This window comes from Bubalus kerabau, chromosome 11 (assembly GCF_029407905.1).
Source record: "Bubalus kerabau isolate K-KA32 ecotype Philippines breed swamp buffalo chromosome 11, PCC_UOA_SB_1v2, whole genome shotgun sequence".
NCBI classification, from domain to species: domain Eukaryota; kingdom Metazoa; phylum Chordata; class Mammalia; order Artiodactyla; family Bovidae; genus Bubalus; species Bubalus kerabau.
In genome coordinates, this window is record NC_073634.1 from 70,655,000 (window position 1) to 70,672,874 (window position 17,875).

The 17,875-nt window shown below is 40.0% G+C and overlaps 1 protein-coding gene across 4 annotated transcripts in view; it reads right to left on the reverse strand.

Annotated features, from left to right (window-relative positions):
• Window positions 1-17,875, reverse strand: part of AAK1 (AP2 associated kinase 1) — a 173,129-nt gene that overhangs the window by 21,585 nt on the left and 133,669 nt on the right. For 3 of the 4 annotated variants that reach the window (XM_055540537.1, XM_055540541.1, XM_055540540.1), the window contains exons 17-19: window positions 12,571-12,666; window positions 1,670-1,771; window positions 496-597 (exon numbers count right to left, since the gene is read on the reverse strand). The exons of the other annotated variant lie outside the window; for it this stretch is intronic. In XM_055540537.1, the coding sequence (XP_055396512.1) occupies window positions 496-597; window positions 1,670-1,771; window positions 12,571-12,666 (300 nt within the window). The remainder of the gene's footprint in view (window positions 1-495; window positions 598-1,669; window positions 1,772-12,570; window positions 12,667-17,875) is intronic. 4 annotated transcript variants of the gene reach the window in all.

The window sequence follows — 17,875 nt, forward strand, 5'->3', positions numbered from 1 at the left end:
GCAATGACAAAACTAGGGAAGATTTCAATTTTGCCTAAAATTTAATAACAAATCATCTAGATATGATCAAAGCTCTGGGCTGGGAACAGAATGTTAACATACATAGCATGAGTTCCCATGGACATGACAGATACTGTTGAGAGAAAGACTGCTCAGTACCCTGGAGGAGTTAAGGGTATCCTTACAGCACAGTTCTTTCATTAAGAAAGTAGACGGAACCTGAATCAGTGAAAAAATTCTTAAGACTGAAACCAAAGAAAGCTCAGGAATCACTCTATAGAGAACACGGCCTCAAAAAGTGCTCCACTCTTTACCGAGGAAACACATCCTTCAACATCTAGAAGCTGGAGCTATAATGATGCAGAGCATCATTGTGGGAGGAACTAACCAGGCTGAGAAACAAATACGCCCAGGACCACTGGCTGCAGGTGGAATGTCTGACTCAGCGCTGCTGGCACTGACCAGTCCCTGCAGCTGTAGAGACTCCTGACTGACCTGTGCGGTTCGAAGTCACAGATTCCGTCTGAGATGGGAGGCGCTGAGGCACCGGGGGCTCCAGTCCTGGTATCAGACTCTCAACAGCAACGTCAGCTTTTTCTTTTGTGACAGAGCATTAAGAGAGGAGAGGAAAGGGTGAGGAAAAGGAATCAGAAGGTTCTTGGGATGATTCTGCAAAGGCTTTCTTCTGCACTTCTCTAAAATGCCCATCTCAGGCAAGATGGAAAGCACGTTAGGATGCTTTCTTTTTCTTGATTTGAGTGTCTGGGCTTCCCTGACCAAGCAGGCACTACTGTGGTTAACCATTGTGGCTAATTTTGGTGATTCTCAGTTTTCATAAATAAATGCAGAACGGGAGCCACCCCAGCAGACCTCTTACATGTCAGAAGACACAGGCTGAAGGCACGTTAATGTCTTCTGGGAACTGTGCTTTTCTTAAGGGATAAACTTAGGGGCAAACATATTCTGTGTCTTGCAAAGGCAACTGGTCCATCCTGAGTCCCGTGCCATGATGTAGCCGGAGGTACTCTTTACCATGCGACATCCCCCAGGTGGAGGCGCGACTCTCTGAAGGGTCATGGCATTTCTGAGTTCTGGGACTTCATGCCCCCAGAGTACAGGGACTCCAGATATTTTATGGGTTTTGCCTGCCTTGTGGTTGCAGCACAAGAAAATGTAAAAGCAAGCAGATCAAGCCACCAGATCAAGATTCTACTCCTGGTGCTTCACCATGGGGCAAATGTTTTCTCAGTTATTGACACTTGGCACATATGGAGGCCTTCTAAAGAAGAATCTGCTACGAGCAAAGACCACCTCAAAACCAACTTCTTTCACAAAGCTTTTGCAATGAAATGTCAATTTTCCCACATTCCCCTTCATTCATAAGAAATTCACTCTAGAAATCTCAGTGTTTCAAGAAAGGCATAAATAATAGCACTGCCTTCTGCCGCGGGGAGGCAGAGAAAACACTCCTTTGGAGTGATAACAAGGGAAATCAACTAACCCTGGCTTCTGGGTCAGCACAAGGCAATGCTTCAACACCAGGAGGCTTTTTAGCATTTCTACTCCTCTGCAGGGTTATTCAGTAGGGAACTGTTAACCAGTGGGTTGCCATTCTTGAAACAGACACACATCTTATGCACAACAGAAGACACAAAGAGAATGACTTTACCAATTACAGCATCAGAAGTGCTACCAAAAGGATCTGTCATAGGCAAGAGGTCAGGGAGCAGAAGAGAAGTGTCAGGAGATTTGAGTCCCTCAATTAGTTTTTCTAGGTTGGGCAGAGAAGTAAAGAGAAAGCAAAAATGCAATGAGATATTCAAGTAAGCCAATCATTTACCATATCCTTTGCAAACATTTGAGGGATCAAAATTATATACAGGTTCAGCATAAAAACAAATAACTGCTAGTATCTTGTTAAAACCATGCTCTCAAAGTTTAAAAATGATTATTTCCCCAAATGAACTAGTCACTTTGTAAGGCATTCAAGATGCTGCCTTAAATGTGTTTGTTTTTAAATTTGCAGTATAATTTACACTGAATAAGAATACAAGTTACCAATTTTAAGAGTACAATTTGATGAATTTTGACAAATGTACACACAAGCACCACTGAAATAATGAAGCAGAAGGTTTCCATCACCCCAAAAAGGACCTGTGTGCCCCTCTCTGGTCAATGCCTTCCTCTGAGCCCCAGGCCCTGGCAACAACTGATCTGCATTCCGTCCTTGTAGCTTTGCTTTTTCTACCATCACCTACATAATGTGTGGTCTTTTCTGATGTCCTTCATTTAGCATGATGCACTTGAGATTCCTCCATGTTGTGGTACATATCAGCAGTTTGTTTTACTGCTGAGTGTCACTGTATGAATGCACTTCATTTTGTTGATTCATTCATCAGCTGATGGACTTTTGGTTATTTCCAGCTTTTAGTTATTAAAAATAAAGCTGCCATAGGGATCCCTATAGCTCAGACAGAAAAGAATCTGCCTTCAGGGCAGGAGACTCGGATTTGATCCCTGGGTCAGGAAGATCCCCTGGAGAAGGGAATGGCAATCCACTCCAGTATTCTTGCCTGGAGAATCCCACGGACAGAGGAGCCTGGCGGGCTACAGTCTGTGGGGTCGTAAAGGGTCGGACACAACTGAGCGACTAACAACTATTACTACTAAAGCTGCCATAAACATACACATATGAGTTTTTGTGTGTTTGTATCTCTTTCTGAGCTTAGTTTTGAATCTCTCCCCTTTTTTTTGAACTTGCACTTAGAAATGGTTTATAGCTCACCAAGAGAAGCAATGAAACCACACCTAGGTTTAACTTCAACAATCATTTACTGTCCGCCAACTTACAGCGTGTGACACTCCCAGTACTCATTATTAAACTGTCAAATCTTATAAAATTCACTTAAGCCTGCAGGTGGATTACTTCTGATGTCTTTTGGCTAAAGAACAAAAGGACATTAGAAGCCACCGGATTTGTCACACCTGATAACTTCATGTGTGATAACATGCACACTGTTTCCTTCCAAGACAAGTCTTTATAGACAACTCTTTCAACAACTCTCTACCTTTTAAAAGTAGAGCATTAACTTGACACAAAATAATGAATCACAGACTCTTATAGAAAGAAAGGAATTAAGAGCTCATACTTCCTTTAACTTACAGAGACTGAGTGAGACCACACAAATTCTATTACTTGCCTAAGTACAGGCCTGTCAACAATGTCTTTTCTACCTCAGAAATAAAGTGCCATTAAAATAAAACTAAGACATCTAAGAAAAAGCAGTGACAATTGTGTGTATATAATATCTTAATCTGTATTCTTCTAGGCTATTAGGAATAGAGATAAGCAAAGATGAAACAGATATTCACTGAGGGACAGAAGCCAGATTTTAGGTGACCTGTAATTGAGATGATCTATAACTGCACAGATGAAACAAAATAATGGATTTTAGTGTCTTGGCAAGATAACTTGCTTTGGTACAATTAACACTGCAGAAAAAGCCATTTTTATAGGTGAAACCAACTTACCATTTTTGGAAACTATAATATGCGGATATATTGGAATTAAATACCAGTAAGTGACATTTCTCACTGATACCTAATTTATACTGAGGAAGGAAGGAAAGAAGAAAGAAAGCAGCCTCTGAGCAGCAGAGGACAAAACTCAGGGTTCTAACCAAGTACACGAACATACTAACATCAGCATTACTCTTGAACTATAGATGACATGGTGAGAAAAGATGTTTAAAGTTTCTTGGGCAATTTTCTGCATACTGGCAAAAGTAAGATGGTTTTCCCCCCAAATCTAATTTTTCATTATTCTGAGCACTGGCTTTGGTTTTATTCCCCCCTAATAAGGACCTTTCAAGTTAAAAAAAAAAAAAAAAGGCGATGATCTGCTTTTTTCACTTCTAGCACTCAGACATTTGCAATCTTATGAAGTCCTGGACAAAAGGTAAAAAGCCCACATGTCTTGTTTGTCTTTCACCGGAGGCCTATTTGTCTTGGCCTGTCCAGTGAGTGGGTGTGACTCTGGGGCTGTTCCTGAAACGGATCTCCTTACCTGTAAAATGCAGACACCTACCCCCCCAACCTTTTTGTATTAGTCACTCAGACATCATCTCTAAGCCTTTCCCCACACTCTCTGTCACAGTAGGAACTTTCTAGAATACTCTGCTTTCACTTCTCTTACAGCCCTTGAAGGCAGGGAATGTAGATTCTTAATTTCTGATCCCCAGTTCTGGTTCCCTCTCGTCCTCTGTCACATCTCTGCCTTTGGCTTCATTGGAGAGGTGGGGAGAACAGAGGATTGATGGCAGAAAGGCAGGTCCTTCAACAAGAATCTAATTTTTTATTAGCCATTAGCAAAAAACATGAGAGGGTAAAAGAATACGTGTGTGCATACATGCATATGTATTTATGGTGAGATAGAATGGGGTGGGGGTGGGTTAAAGGGCCATGTTTAAGGAGGCTTCTTTATTGACCAAACCTCAAAGTAACAGGCTGCTCACACAGATAATCTGTATGGTCACTGCTACTTAAGAATATTCAAATATGGAACTAGGGAGGGAGAAGCGGGGATCAGAGTTAAAATAGGCACAAAACACAGAGTGACAGTCCAGGCCACAGCCTGTGCAGAAACAGCTTCTTTCACTACCAGCAATCTTGCAGAGAGAGTGGGCAGTCCATTACTCAGTGCTATTATAACAAAGGTTGTCACCTGCATTTGCAGAGTTCAATGCCAAACATTCTCATTCATTATTCACAAAACCCCCTGGAGTTCGGGAATATCCATGCAGTTGAGAATGGACATCAGAGACCTTGAGAATGTGTGACCTGTCCAAAGTCACACATGGGACATGGCAGAGCCTGGACTTGACTTCAAACTTTCCTCCCCATGCCGCACAAAGGGTCTGCCTAGCTTCATAACCAGAGGAGAAGGGGTTTTCACAGACATGGTCTCATGCACAATGGTCAAGTTATAAAAGATATGGTGACACTGGAAGGAACTTCAGATCTTATCCAATTAGCCTTCTCGTTTGCACATGAGGAAACAGCTTCAGAAACGTGAAGCCACTTGCCTAAGATCTTCTAGCAAGTAAGTCACAGAATTATCTAGGACTAGGACCCAGATCTTCACATACAGAGATTCATCCTTCTGGTTTAACTAAGGCTTCAACTGCTTTAAAGTGCACAGACTCAGGATTTGCCTGGTGGTCCAATGGTTAAGAATCTGCCCACTAATGTGGGGGACATGGTTCAATCCCTACCAGGGAACTAAGATCTCACATGCTTCAGGGCAACTAAGCCTGTGTTCTGCAACTACTGAGCCCTCGTGCTGCAATTATTGAAGCCTACACGCCTACAGCCCGTGCTCTGCAACAAGAGAAGCCACTGCCACGAGAAGCCCACGCACTTCAACTAGAGAGCAGGCCCCACTCGCCACAACTAGAGAAAAAGCCTGCACAAAGCTGTGAAGATGCAGCACAGCCACAAATAAAAGTGTACAGACTCCTAGAAGATAAATTTTAAGCTGTTACCGGTCATTTCTGGTCACTGTAAATGGAGAAATTGATGAGAAATTATAAGAGAAATTAAAAGAAAGGCTACAGGAGGCTGACAACCTCTAAACCACAGCCTAGACGCCTCCCAAGTGTATCAAGGTCTGGTTTTGATATCCCTCATTTTACAAATTATCGCCTCTCTCACATTTTTATAAAAACACTCTGAGGCTGTGTATTATGACAGAGGAAAAGAGTAGAGAGGGTGGTGAATCTAGGAAACTGTTCGGGAAGTATTCTTTAGGATTCAAAACCTTATGACCAAGCCCCACACCACCGTATGACTTGTTGCCATCTAACAAAGACTTCTATAGTTTTACTTGAATAATGGGAAGTGGCTTCCTTGGGGAGCAAAAACAAAACCCAAATTCTGGGACAGCTCATATTTGAAATGCATAGAGGCTCACACTCTATTTCCCAATTACACAAAGTGACAGACCAGTGAAACCAAGAAATAATTCATAAATTGCATTTTGCAATGATCAAATCATCCTAAGAAACATTTTACAAGAGTTTTCAATATCTTCTGTGTTAGAATCAAAAGTCCATGACTCCATCTTATTGCAGTATATGTGAAAAGCAGTGGACAATTATGGATAGAAGAAAATGATCCAGTTTTATATCAGTTCCTAGGTTGACTCTGATATTTTCAGATCCGGCTTCAGATTCTACATGTGTGTTGGAGGGAAAGGGGAGAAAATTCCTGGATTTGAGGAGGTTATTATTTATCTAATCTCTGATTGCAATACTGTACATTTTCAGCTGGAGTCTGCAAAATCCTCTCAAATAAATAAGCAACATGAAAGAGCCAAAGGGCCTGAGTTTACATTAGTTACCTAATTTTTCCAAGCATCAGTTTTCTCACCTGTAAATACAGGTTAAGGACTACTTTAAAAGGTTGTCAGGATTAAATGGGCATATTTATTAGAAATTAATGTGTGTGTGTGTTTATAAATTGAAATACTTAGCACATAAAAGAGGTGTGAGATTACAGTAGCAAAAATAGGTGAAATTCTAGAATTTTCTCAAATGCCTTGGTATGAGAATAGAATGAGCAGAATTCCTTGAATAATGTGAAGTGGGAGGTGGAGGCAGCATGTAGAGGAAAAACAGGTGAGGGAGGTGGGAGGGGGGCTCAGGTGGAGAGGACACACATATGCCTGCTGCCAATTCATGTCAATGTGGCAAAAACCATCACAATAAAGTAATTATCCTCTAATTAAAACAAATAAATTGATTTTTTATAAAGAATAACATTAAAGGTTAAAAAAAAAAAGAACCAGGGGACCTGGGTTCTGCACAAAGTTTGTGTGGCACTTTGGGCAAATCACTGTCTCTCTGGATCTAAGTCTTCCCACTGATAAAATGAAGATAAAGATGCTATCAACCTCTAAAAGTTCAATCATACAATGTGAGCGGAAAATCAAGAAGTAGGAACTGGTTGCTTAGAACACAGACAGCTGAATGATGACACTGGAGCTCTGAACTGGTACTGACGGCAGAGAAGGACACCTGGAGGGCTCCTCAGTAACATGGGCAGGAGCTAAAACGAGTGGCCCCAAGGTGGCAGGTTTTGGGCAATGCAGACAGCTGTTCATCCTGCAAACTCAGCTCAGACATGCCCAGCCAGGTGAACAGGGAATGAGGCTGGGGGGAATATCTAAGCTTGCTTCTCATTTGAAAAAAGAACAAACTGCAATTTTTTTTTTTACCTTAGTGTAAAAATAATATCTGTTTACTGTATAAAATTTGGGAAATATAGATAAGCTCCAGGATAAAAGTAAAACTACCCCAAATTTCCCTTGTAGAGATAGCCACTGTTAAGTGTTTTTTGGGAAGATATATTTATTTTTGGCTGCCCAGGGTCTTCGTTGCTGCACAGGCTTTTTTTCTAGTTGCGGCAAGCCGGGGCTACTCGAGTTGCAGTGTGCAGGCTTCTCATTGCAGCAGTTTCTCTTGTTGCGGAGCACAGGCTCTGGGACACGTGGGCTCAGCAGTCGTGGCTCCCGGGCTCTAGAGCACAGGCTCTGTAGTTGGGGCTCACAAGTTTTGTTGCTCTCCCTGACCAGGGATCAAACCAGTGTCTCTTGCATTGCAAGGCAGTCTTAACCACTGGATCACCAGGGAAGCTCCACTGTTGAGTTTTAAACAAATATTCTTTCATTCTTTTCCTATATAAACTGATTGTTCAATGAATATTTAAGCATACTCAGGTCTTCATGGAGATAATGTATTAGAAAGGAACTGCTGTCAATAAGGAAGTAAAATCTCAAAGACCACATTATCCACCCCGAGAGCTGTACTAATGATGTTCCCACAAGCAGGATCAGAGTGTGTCCATTTTCTGATCCCTTCACTAAGCCTGAGGCACTGGGTTATTTCCATCTTTACCAAGCTGACAGCAGAAGCTGAGCACCTCACTGCTTTATAATTGGTATATTATATATACCAATTAAATGATAGTGAACTTTAAAAAAATATTACTTACTGATAATTCATACTTTATTTTATGAATTGTCTACTCATATTTTCCTGTTGGTGGTATTTTCCTATCACATTCTCAGTACTATAATCAGTTCTTTCCCAAGTCCCTGGGCTTCTCAAAAATGAGTCAGGTTAAGTGCTTGGAAAAGCACTGAAATCACAGTTAAAAGACTGAGAAGGTAGACTGCTAAAGAAAAATGGATGCACAATTAGTTAGCCTGGACAGTGGAGACCAAGACTGCTTTTGAAGGAGAGGACTGTTAGAACTTGGAAATGAAGGAGGGAGTGAAAGGGTCTTCTCTGAGCACCACCCCTCTCCTTCAAAGTAAGTCAAATGGCGTCAGGGACTAGGAGAAGAGAGGAGAAGGCAACTGCTGGAGCTGGGGGCAGGAAATCATCCATTTCAGATGTAGATCCCCCTCTCTCAAGGTTTAGTTACTGAAAACATATATCACAAAAAGGGTAATAAATTCTTCATAAACCAGTCTAAGGATAGATAATCAGAACCACTTCCTGGCATGAGACCAGGGAATACTGCAAGTTGTAAAATTTCTCTCTTAAAATCTCAAAAATGAGGATAGATATCTATTTATACAGACTAATAAGACTAAGGGCTTGCTCAGGGCCCATTCCAACCCTAATCAGAAATAGGCATGACGAATAAAGCAGAATGAACTTAAGACAGAGAAGAGCCAGAAGCAAGCCTCATCAAAAAACATGATATGGCTTCTCCAGCTTTGTGGCTTTGGAAATTGTATGTCTTGTTGACTTGGGGTGTGAGCCCTCAAGTCTTGTAACAGGAGATGCTGTTTTTAGAATTTAGCCACTCTAAACAGCTCCTATCACTGAGAAACCAGGCACTAAACTGTCTGTGACATCTACACGCTGGAATCAAAAGTCAATCTCCATGACCCATTCCAAGTCCATTTTAGAGAACTGAATCTGTGGGAAGAAAAACTTTCCAGAGTAAAGGCACGCACTTTGATCTACTTTGGACCTTTTAATATCACAAGATGGCTGTAGGAAGTGAGGAAGATGCCAAGCAAATAGCTCTGAGAAGAATGCCAATCTTAACAACAAACCACTAAGGAAATGCAGCTTCTCTTGCCTGCTTGTCGAAAGAAGACAGAGGGCTGTAAGCCAAGAAGTATTTTTTTTAAGTTATTAATTCTAGGAAGTAGCGCTCATGGGGCAACTAATGTGTTCCTGCTTAGTCTTGTGGAACACTGATGTCGAAAGCTCAGTATGAAGGGGTTGCTATAAAAATCCTTTCTTCAAACTCTGAGCACTGCTGGCAGAAATGTAAAGATGTATAGTCACTGTGGAAAACAGTATGGCAGTTCCTCAGAAAACTAAAAACTGATTTACCATACGTCCTAGAAATTCTATTTTCGGGTACATACCCCAAAGAATCTTGAGTTTTGAAGAGACATTTGCACAGTCATGTTCACCGAAGCATTATTCACAACAGCCCAAAGACAGAAGCAAACCATGTGTCAACTGATGGATGGATGAACAAAACACAATAGAATATTATTCAGCCTTAAGAAGAAAGGAATTTCTGACATATGCTACAATATGGATGAACCATGAGGCATTATGTCATGTGAAATGTTAGTCGCTCAGTCATGTCTAACTCTCTGCAACCCCATGGACAGTAGCCTGCCAGGCTCCTCTGTCCATGGAATTTTTCAGGCAAGAACAGGGTTGGAGTGATTTGACTAAAACCACCTAGCTACTAAGTGGCTAGAACCAAGCTCTTACATGTTCAAATCCATTCCTGTATTTCCCTAAACCTTAAGGTGAGCTCTCTAGTCAAAGGCCTGATTGATCTGGGATGGATGCAAAGGAGACCACTAGCTGCCTTGGGCTGTGGGCCAACAAAGAGCAAGGAGCTCAGTCACACAGAATTAGGGCCTCCCTTCCTCACTCACAAGGCAAGAGACTGCGTGACACACCCACCCGTTTGTATTATCTGTAGGCTCAAAGGATATTATATGTGTAAACATTTAAAGAGCATAAAATAAATGTCAAGTCATAAAAGACACAGTTGTCAGGAGACTGAGGTTCCATGACTCTCACCAACCCGGAAGGATGAATGTTGGAGGGGAAAGTACGTATGTAAAACAAACCAACCAATACACCTGACCAGTGTCCACCATGGGGTGGAGAGAGTGACCAACTGCTTGCTTTGAGGGGCAGGAGACAAACCCGCAGTCTGCCACGGGACCAGAGACCCTGAATTCTCAGCCCTTTCCTCACTGGAGTATTTCGAGATGCTGCAGAAGGATATGGGGATAAAGAGCTATAACAGAATGCTGAATGTGCCACAGGCTGGGCATTGAAGTAAATGAAATATTCAGATACAATGGTCACTTGCCATCCTTAGCCCAAATTCCAGACAGCAGCATGAAAAGAGGGAACTGAGGATCTGCTGAGCTTAGCTACTACTTTCATCCAGGGGTTTGGCAGCTTCCTGACATGTGGGCTGTGGGCTGTTTATATCTCCTCAAACAGTGGGTAGCAGGCCTGGATCGGGGTTGGCAGAGTCACACATGGAAGGCTATGGAGCTAGGAGTCTGGGGTTTGGTGTTCAGGGACAGAAATGGAGAGTAATGGGACTGCCAAAAGCCTTTCAGCCTCAGGTTTTATTTAATTTATTCAACTGATCTGCAAATACTCAGTGAGTGCCAGCTATGCCCAGCAGTATTCCCGACACTGGCAGTACGCTGGCAAATAAGACAGACAAGGTCCCTTCCTCAGGACCTGACGTTCTGGTGGGGACTGAACAAGCAAACAAGAGACAATGAAGAAGTAAAAACAGACAATGTAATGATAGGTGCTGTGAAGAATAAAGCCAGGGAGCGTGACTGACAGTGCCCACAGGACCACATTGGGCCTCACTGAGAAGACAGCATTTAAGCTCAAGACCCAAATGTCGACTGACAAGAAGGAAAACCTTTCCAGGCAGAGTACCACAAAGTGCAAAGGCCCTGGGGTGGGAATCAGGTCAGCTTACTGAAGGAAGAAGTGAGGGGATGAATGCTCTGAGCTCAGGGCAGAGGGGCAGCCAAGGGCCAGAATCATCAGGGCCTTGTGGGTGTGGTAAGAAGCCTGGATTTTTGCTCAGTGATTTGAGAATTCAAAGGAGTAACATGTATGATTTATGCTTTCATCTTCTGGCTTGTGCCAAGAGGCCACCCTTCCAGCTTCTGCAGTTCATGGCCTATCTGGGTAAGAACAAGGCATGAACCTGAAGGGGTATCTGCTTCAAACTGGCCTGTCTAGGCCCTGCCAGGCATACCTGAAAGATGCAACAGAGAAAAGGACCTCCATTTGACACCTTTCTTCTCATTTCTTTAACTACCCTACCTGAGTCATTCCTTAATGATTTTAAGTATTTTTGACCTACCCCAGGTCCAGCCAGTTATACACAATACTACCTGATTAAGGCAAATTTCTGCTTCTTCTTAGAAGGGTCAACAAACTATCTAAAGAAAGAGAAACTGTCTTGGTACCCTAGCTGTGGGTCTGTTTTGTAAGTAGAGGATTTCCACATCACAATCCCTTCCAATTATGAAGCAATCAATCAAATAAATCCCTCTGACATTTTGAGAGAGAAGAAAAAACCAAACAGATTCTTTTAGTTCAAGAAATCGACAAGAGTAAGAATGAGGAAAAAGAAAAACTATCAACAGCAAAATGACCTCCAGTTATTTCTAAGGGGCTGGATCTATTTGCTTTTTGAAAGGGACTGATCAAGAAGGAAAGGGCAACTTCTGTCCCTCATATCATGTGCCTCTTCCCCTAAGAGAATGAGGAGGGGAGCAAAGGGAAATCTTTGGCATCATGAACCCAAACTGGAAAGCATCCAAGCATTGTTTTGAAAGCTGTTTCAATCAGACCACGCTAACCGTTTCTTACTTTTTCAGACTGCTTACTTAAACATCAGTACACGGCAGATTGTATGGGAGATGAGAACTACTTATCTTGATGATGAAAAGTCAAGCTCCGACAGTGGAAAGTAGTGGAACCTAGGTCTCCTGACTCATTCCCTATCAAATTTCATTATGTATTTTTATCTTATAAAAATAAAAACACATTAGAACAAAACAGGAACAGGAAGTCACTCATAATCCAATCAGTATACTATACTATTACGATTTTATTCCTTCCATCATGTGCTTGTAGGTTCCCCCCCACATACACTGTTATCATCACACTGGACTAAAAGTTCTTTGCAATACACAGGCCCTTTATATTACCATTAACACAGTCAAGGATATGAAACTTAACACTGATAGGATGTGGAATACAATTTGGTATAATCTGAGCTGAATTTACTGTCTTTGATAAGGATAAGTGCCTTCCAAGTGAATTTTGTCCCTTTTATTGAGACACAGTAAAAATATACAACAGTACCTATTATTAGGTCTTGGACTGCAGGTTGTTCTCATTGTGTTTAAAACAGAACTCTCAAGAGGCCCTGCGATGTAACTTAACTTCAGTTTTATTTACCTACCTGGTGCATCAGGTACTTGAAGAGGAATGAAAGGATCAGATACACTTAGAAGAGGAAGGCTAGAATCCATAGTCTGCCCACCCTTCCTTTTTTCAGCTGGAGTTGGTTGGAGGGGAAAGAAGGGTCAAGGAGACAGGGAAAAAAGAGAAAAGCAGAAAACATCAAGTAAATCTAGATGTATTTACCATCTATTAACCCAACTCAAATTATAAAGTAAGTCTAAATTTAGAGACAGAATAAAGAGAAATGAGTGGATATAATTCAATGTAATAGCAAAATATGTATGAGATATACACTCTGGTCCTCGCAGCACAGTCTGAGATGCAGTTAATGATAAAACTAGGATAGCTGTACATCTGAAATTTCTCTTCTTCCTTAGATACTGCAGTCTAGAGAGATGCCTTTCAGAATTCCTACAGCAATACTAGCCTCATCACACATTTTGGTAGGTAAACAAACTCTATTGTGTAATCTAGAATATGTGTATAGGTACTTCTTTTGTACCCATTTCCCTCTTGAGGTCCTTTAGGGACTGAATTCTATTCTATCACCAAATGTCTAATGTAATGCTAGGCAAACAGAGACAGAAACAGATTTCTTGCCTATTGCAAGGTTAGACAAGCCCTAACCTCTGGACAACCTCTACCATACTATTGGCATTCACTTTGTATTTGGCAAACTTATAGATTTACAAAAAGTCTATACACCTTAAGGAATACCAGAGCTTGAAGGGATCTCAGGATTTTCTAGCACAATTTTCTTATTTTTCAGAAGAGAAAATGAAGCCCAGAAGTTAAGAGACTAACCAGAGGTCCACCAGCAGATCCATGATCAAAACACAGGTCTCCTAGTTCCTACTTTACCATGTTGTACCTTGCATTTTAATAATCAGTTTGTTTCTGAATTAAAATCTAATCTAGCCTTTTATAAAGTGGATGTACAAAAAAGTTTTAATTTTCAAATAATTATAGAATCATAGGAAGTTGCAGTACATAGAACCCTGTGAACCAGCTTCCCCCAGTGGCGAGTTCTTATAATTGTAGTTCATTATCATTGACGCTGGTGCAATTCTGTTGACTAACCTCTATCCCATTTATGTAAGTTTTCACATGTATTCATTTGTGTGTATGTGTGTGTATACACACAGTTCCTTGTAATTTGATTGTATGTATAAATTAGTCTAAGTACCACAACAATAATACACAACTGTTCTATCAGACAAAAATCTTCCCTGTACACCCACTCCTTACTCTTCTCCTAATCTAATTTTGTCATTTTGAGAATATCATTAAAGTGGGCTTCTAACTAAGCTTCGTTAAAGGCTGATGGAGAAAGAGAAGGGTAAAAATCACAGCTTTTAAGTCTTTGAAATATATTAAAATGAGATACAATGAAATATATTCAAAGAAAAATAACAAACTATGAAAAAATATATATAGCATAACTCAATGGCAACCCACTCCAGTGTTCTTGCCTGGAGAAGCCCACAGACGGAGAAGCCTGCAGTCCATGGGGCTGCACAGAGTCAGACACGACTGAAGCGACTTAGTAGTAGTACTGGCATAACTCATTTTGAAAAATGTGTGTATGCAGAAATAAAACTATGGACATAAATATTGTAAAACGTTAGCAATGCTTTCCTCTTGGAGTGGGGTTATGAGTTTCTTAATCTTGCTTCTTTGGGGTTTCAGCAAATGAATGTATATAATTTATCAACCAAAAACTATTTTAAAAAAAGAGGTACAATGTCAAGTTTTAATCATCTGCCCGTTTCTCCTCTAATGTATGGACATAGTTTAGTAACATTTTTGCAGCTTTTACCATAAAAATGTTAATGATAACCCTTGTGTCATCCTCCCCACCTCATTGCCACATTTCCTGCTGAGCTCCTCCCTTGGTTGGTTAGAAGGTCTAAAATCAGTGAACCATCTGAGCTTGATTAGAAACCTTCCAGAAAGTATTGCCACCCTGAACTTCATCAAATGGGGACACATTCATTTCTGGGACTTAGATATAATTTTCTTTCATTTGTAAAGAGTGAAGATTCTTCTTCATTCACACTACAAATATGAACATAGAGAAAATACCAAATGTTCACAGAAAATGCTGCATAAACTGAGAGAAAAAGACGTTTTGTTATGTCTGCAAAAGCTTAATGTCATTGATCTATAAGATTTCTGAGATGTGTTTATGACTACCACTACTGTGCTGGGCTCTCAGGTACAAATCTCTACTCTGCCCTTCTCCACCGGGGACCCTGGGCAGGTCACTCAGGCTCTTGTGGGCTGTTGTGAGGGATCACTGGAGATAAAGTGAATAAAAGCACTTACTGGGCTTAGTGTGTAGCAGGTATTCAACATATGTACACTTTTATTACAGCCCTAATTTTACTCAAATATGTGTTTTCTAATTGTTAGGCCTTTAAAAAAACTGCTATTTATAGTCTTCAAAGTAAGCATAAAGGGGAGAAGACACAAAAATAAAAGCACAAAACAACTCTTTAAAAAAACAGTTTATACAAACAACAAAACATAAGATATACAATAAGTTAGAATTAGGCATTAAAACTGGAAGTGGATGGAAAATGATTAGGAACCTTTGTCATTAACATTGACAAATCCAAGCTCCTATCCTTTGGCAGAAAGCAACTCCTTTCCTTCACTCAACAAGACTGTACCAAGCCAAGCACTGTACTAAATGCTGGGATTCAGCAACGAAGAAGACTCTCCTAGAGCTATTCCACGACCCTCTTTTCCTACCCACACCATAACTGGTCATCACTGTGATGTTTCATCTCAAGGACAATGACCAATGCTTTATACATCTGGTATAGTCAAACTAAATATCCAACCCTGAGCACTTTAAGCCAGACCAAAATACCAATAAACTTAAAAATTCTACAGACCAGACAACAAAGCTAAAAATAAAAAATAACGCACAAAAAGTTTTAACTATTTAATATTTGAAGTGTACACCTTCCGAATAACTCCAATGCCTATTTCAAAATACTGAAAACATCATATGAAGACTTATGAGATACAGTTAAAACTTGAGTTTTTTCTTACAAGGGAAACACACAGCTATTAGAAAGCACTCTCAATAACAGTATAATCCTCAAAAGGTGGGGTAGGGTGGGCAACTGGAAAAAGGCGACAAGGGAGTAATAAATTATGTGTGAAAAAGTCTTCCTGGAGATTACAGTCTCCCTCCCCACACTCACGCTGGTTGAAAATCTCTCTTATATTGAGAGAAAAACTCTAAATTTTTTTTTTAAAGAATTAAAAAATTTACTATGTATTCTTTTTGAAATCAGCAAAGTGGGCCTAAAAAAGGGAACTGTAATCAAAAAGATAACGGCAACAGTCAAAGAATTAGAAGACAGAAAAACAGTTCTATAGAGTTGTCTTTGAAAGATAATAAAACAGCAAATCTCTAGTTAGAGTTACCAAGAAAAAGAGCAACACAAATGCATACAATAAAACTGATGTATGGCAAGAAAATACTACAAAAGATTTCAATGTGCTCTTCCACCTTATTAAAAAATTTTTGAAACTATAGATGATTTTCTAGGAAAATATTACTAAATTTGCCTTATTATGAGGCAGAATACCTGAGAGAGGAAGTTCTAGAGCCAAATGTTAGGACACTAGCTGTCCTAACTCTGCTATTTACTAGCTATGCGACTCTGGGAAAGAGACTAGTCTGTACTCAGTCACCTCAACCATAACTGATATGCAGATGGTATGGCAACCTTTGAGGGTTGTTGAGAGGGTCAGATGAAATAATACTCATATAGGACAAATGACAAACTGTAGGATTGCCTACAATATATGACACATGAAGCACTCTTACATATTAATAAGAACAAAACAAACATAGAACAATAAAAAAAAGGACACAAACAACACAAATTCCAAAAGTAATAAAAATGGCCAGTAAACAGTGTCCTCTATCTAAAACCTCTAAGCTGGTCTGGGTGGGAAAATGAGGTGAAAATTACTCTCATCTATTGTTAATTGAAATAAAATTTGATTAGCATTCTTGGAAAGTGATTTGGATATAGGTATCATAAAGCCTAAATACATATATATCTGTTGATTTAGCAAATAATCTCCTAGAAGTTATCTTAAGGAAATGGTAAAGGATATAAATAAAAACTTAGCTTCAGGAATGTTTACGTGGTGAAAATTAGTAACAACCTAAGTATTCATCAGGAGAAGGAAATGGCAACCCACTCCAGTAGTCTTGCCTGGAGAACCTTGCGGACAGAGGAGCCTGGTTGGCTGCTGTCCACAGGGTCGCAGAGAGTTGGACACGACTGAAGCAACTCAGCAGGCATTGGAGAAAGAAATAGCAACCCTCTCCAGTGTTCTTGCCTGGAGAATCCCAGGGACAGAGGATCCTGCTGGGCTGCCATCTATGGGGTCGCACAGAATCAGACACGACTGAAGCGACTGAGTGGCAGCAGCAGCAAGTACTTGTCAAAAGTGATGTTAAATACAATGCTATTATTCTTCCATTAAAAACCATGTTATAGACTAATATTTATCAACATGGAAAACTAATTCCCATATAATGTACACAAAATGAATAACAAACTGGACAACAGAAAGCTCCTCCATAGCAAGAACTACCTCTGTAGTTACAGAGGCCATATTATCACAATGCAACTAAAATATATCTTAAGTAACTTTAGGGTAAAGAAATCAAAACTTAAATTTAAAAATGTCCAGAAAACAAGAATAAGACAACATTACATATTAAATATTACGGAATGACAGCCAAAGTTCTAATAAGAAATAAATTTATGAGGTTAGAAAAACTACTAACACACATAAAGAAAGCAGGAAGAAAGAATATAAAGAGTTAAAATCAGTAATTAATCAATATAATTTAAAAGATCAATTTTGAAGGATATCAGATTCCATATCCTACAAAGAACATAGTCAAAACCTTACATCCATTGCTGAGGAATTTATAACAGTAAAATGTTGACACAAAATTAACGTTTAAGAAAGAGGTACTTGGTTAAATATACTAGGATATATCCATATAAAGGAATTTTATGTAGACAATTTAAAAGTTACATTCGAGGAGTTTCTCTAATGATATAAGGGAAAAAATGCTAAATTTTTAAAATAAAAATCAGGCTTTAAAATGTGACTATAAAAATGTATGCTGGAGTCATAAACTGAGGGTGAAAATTGTGTACAAAACAGTGGACACCTGTGTGTTCATAAAGAAGAAGATCCATAACTTTCCTCAGATTCTCAAAAGAACTCTGTGACCCTAAAAGGATTAACTG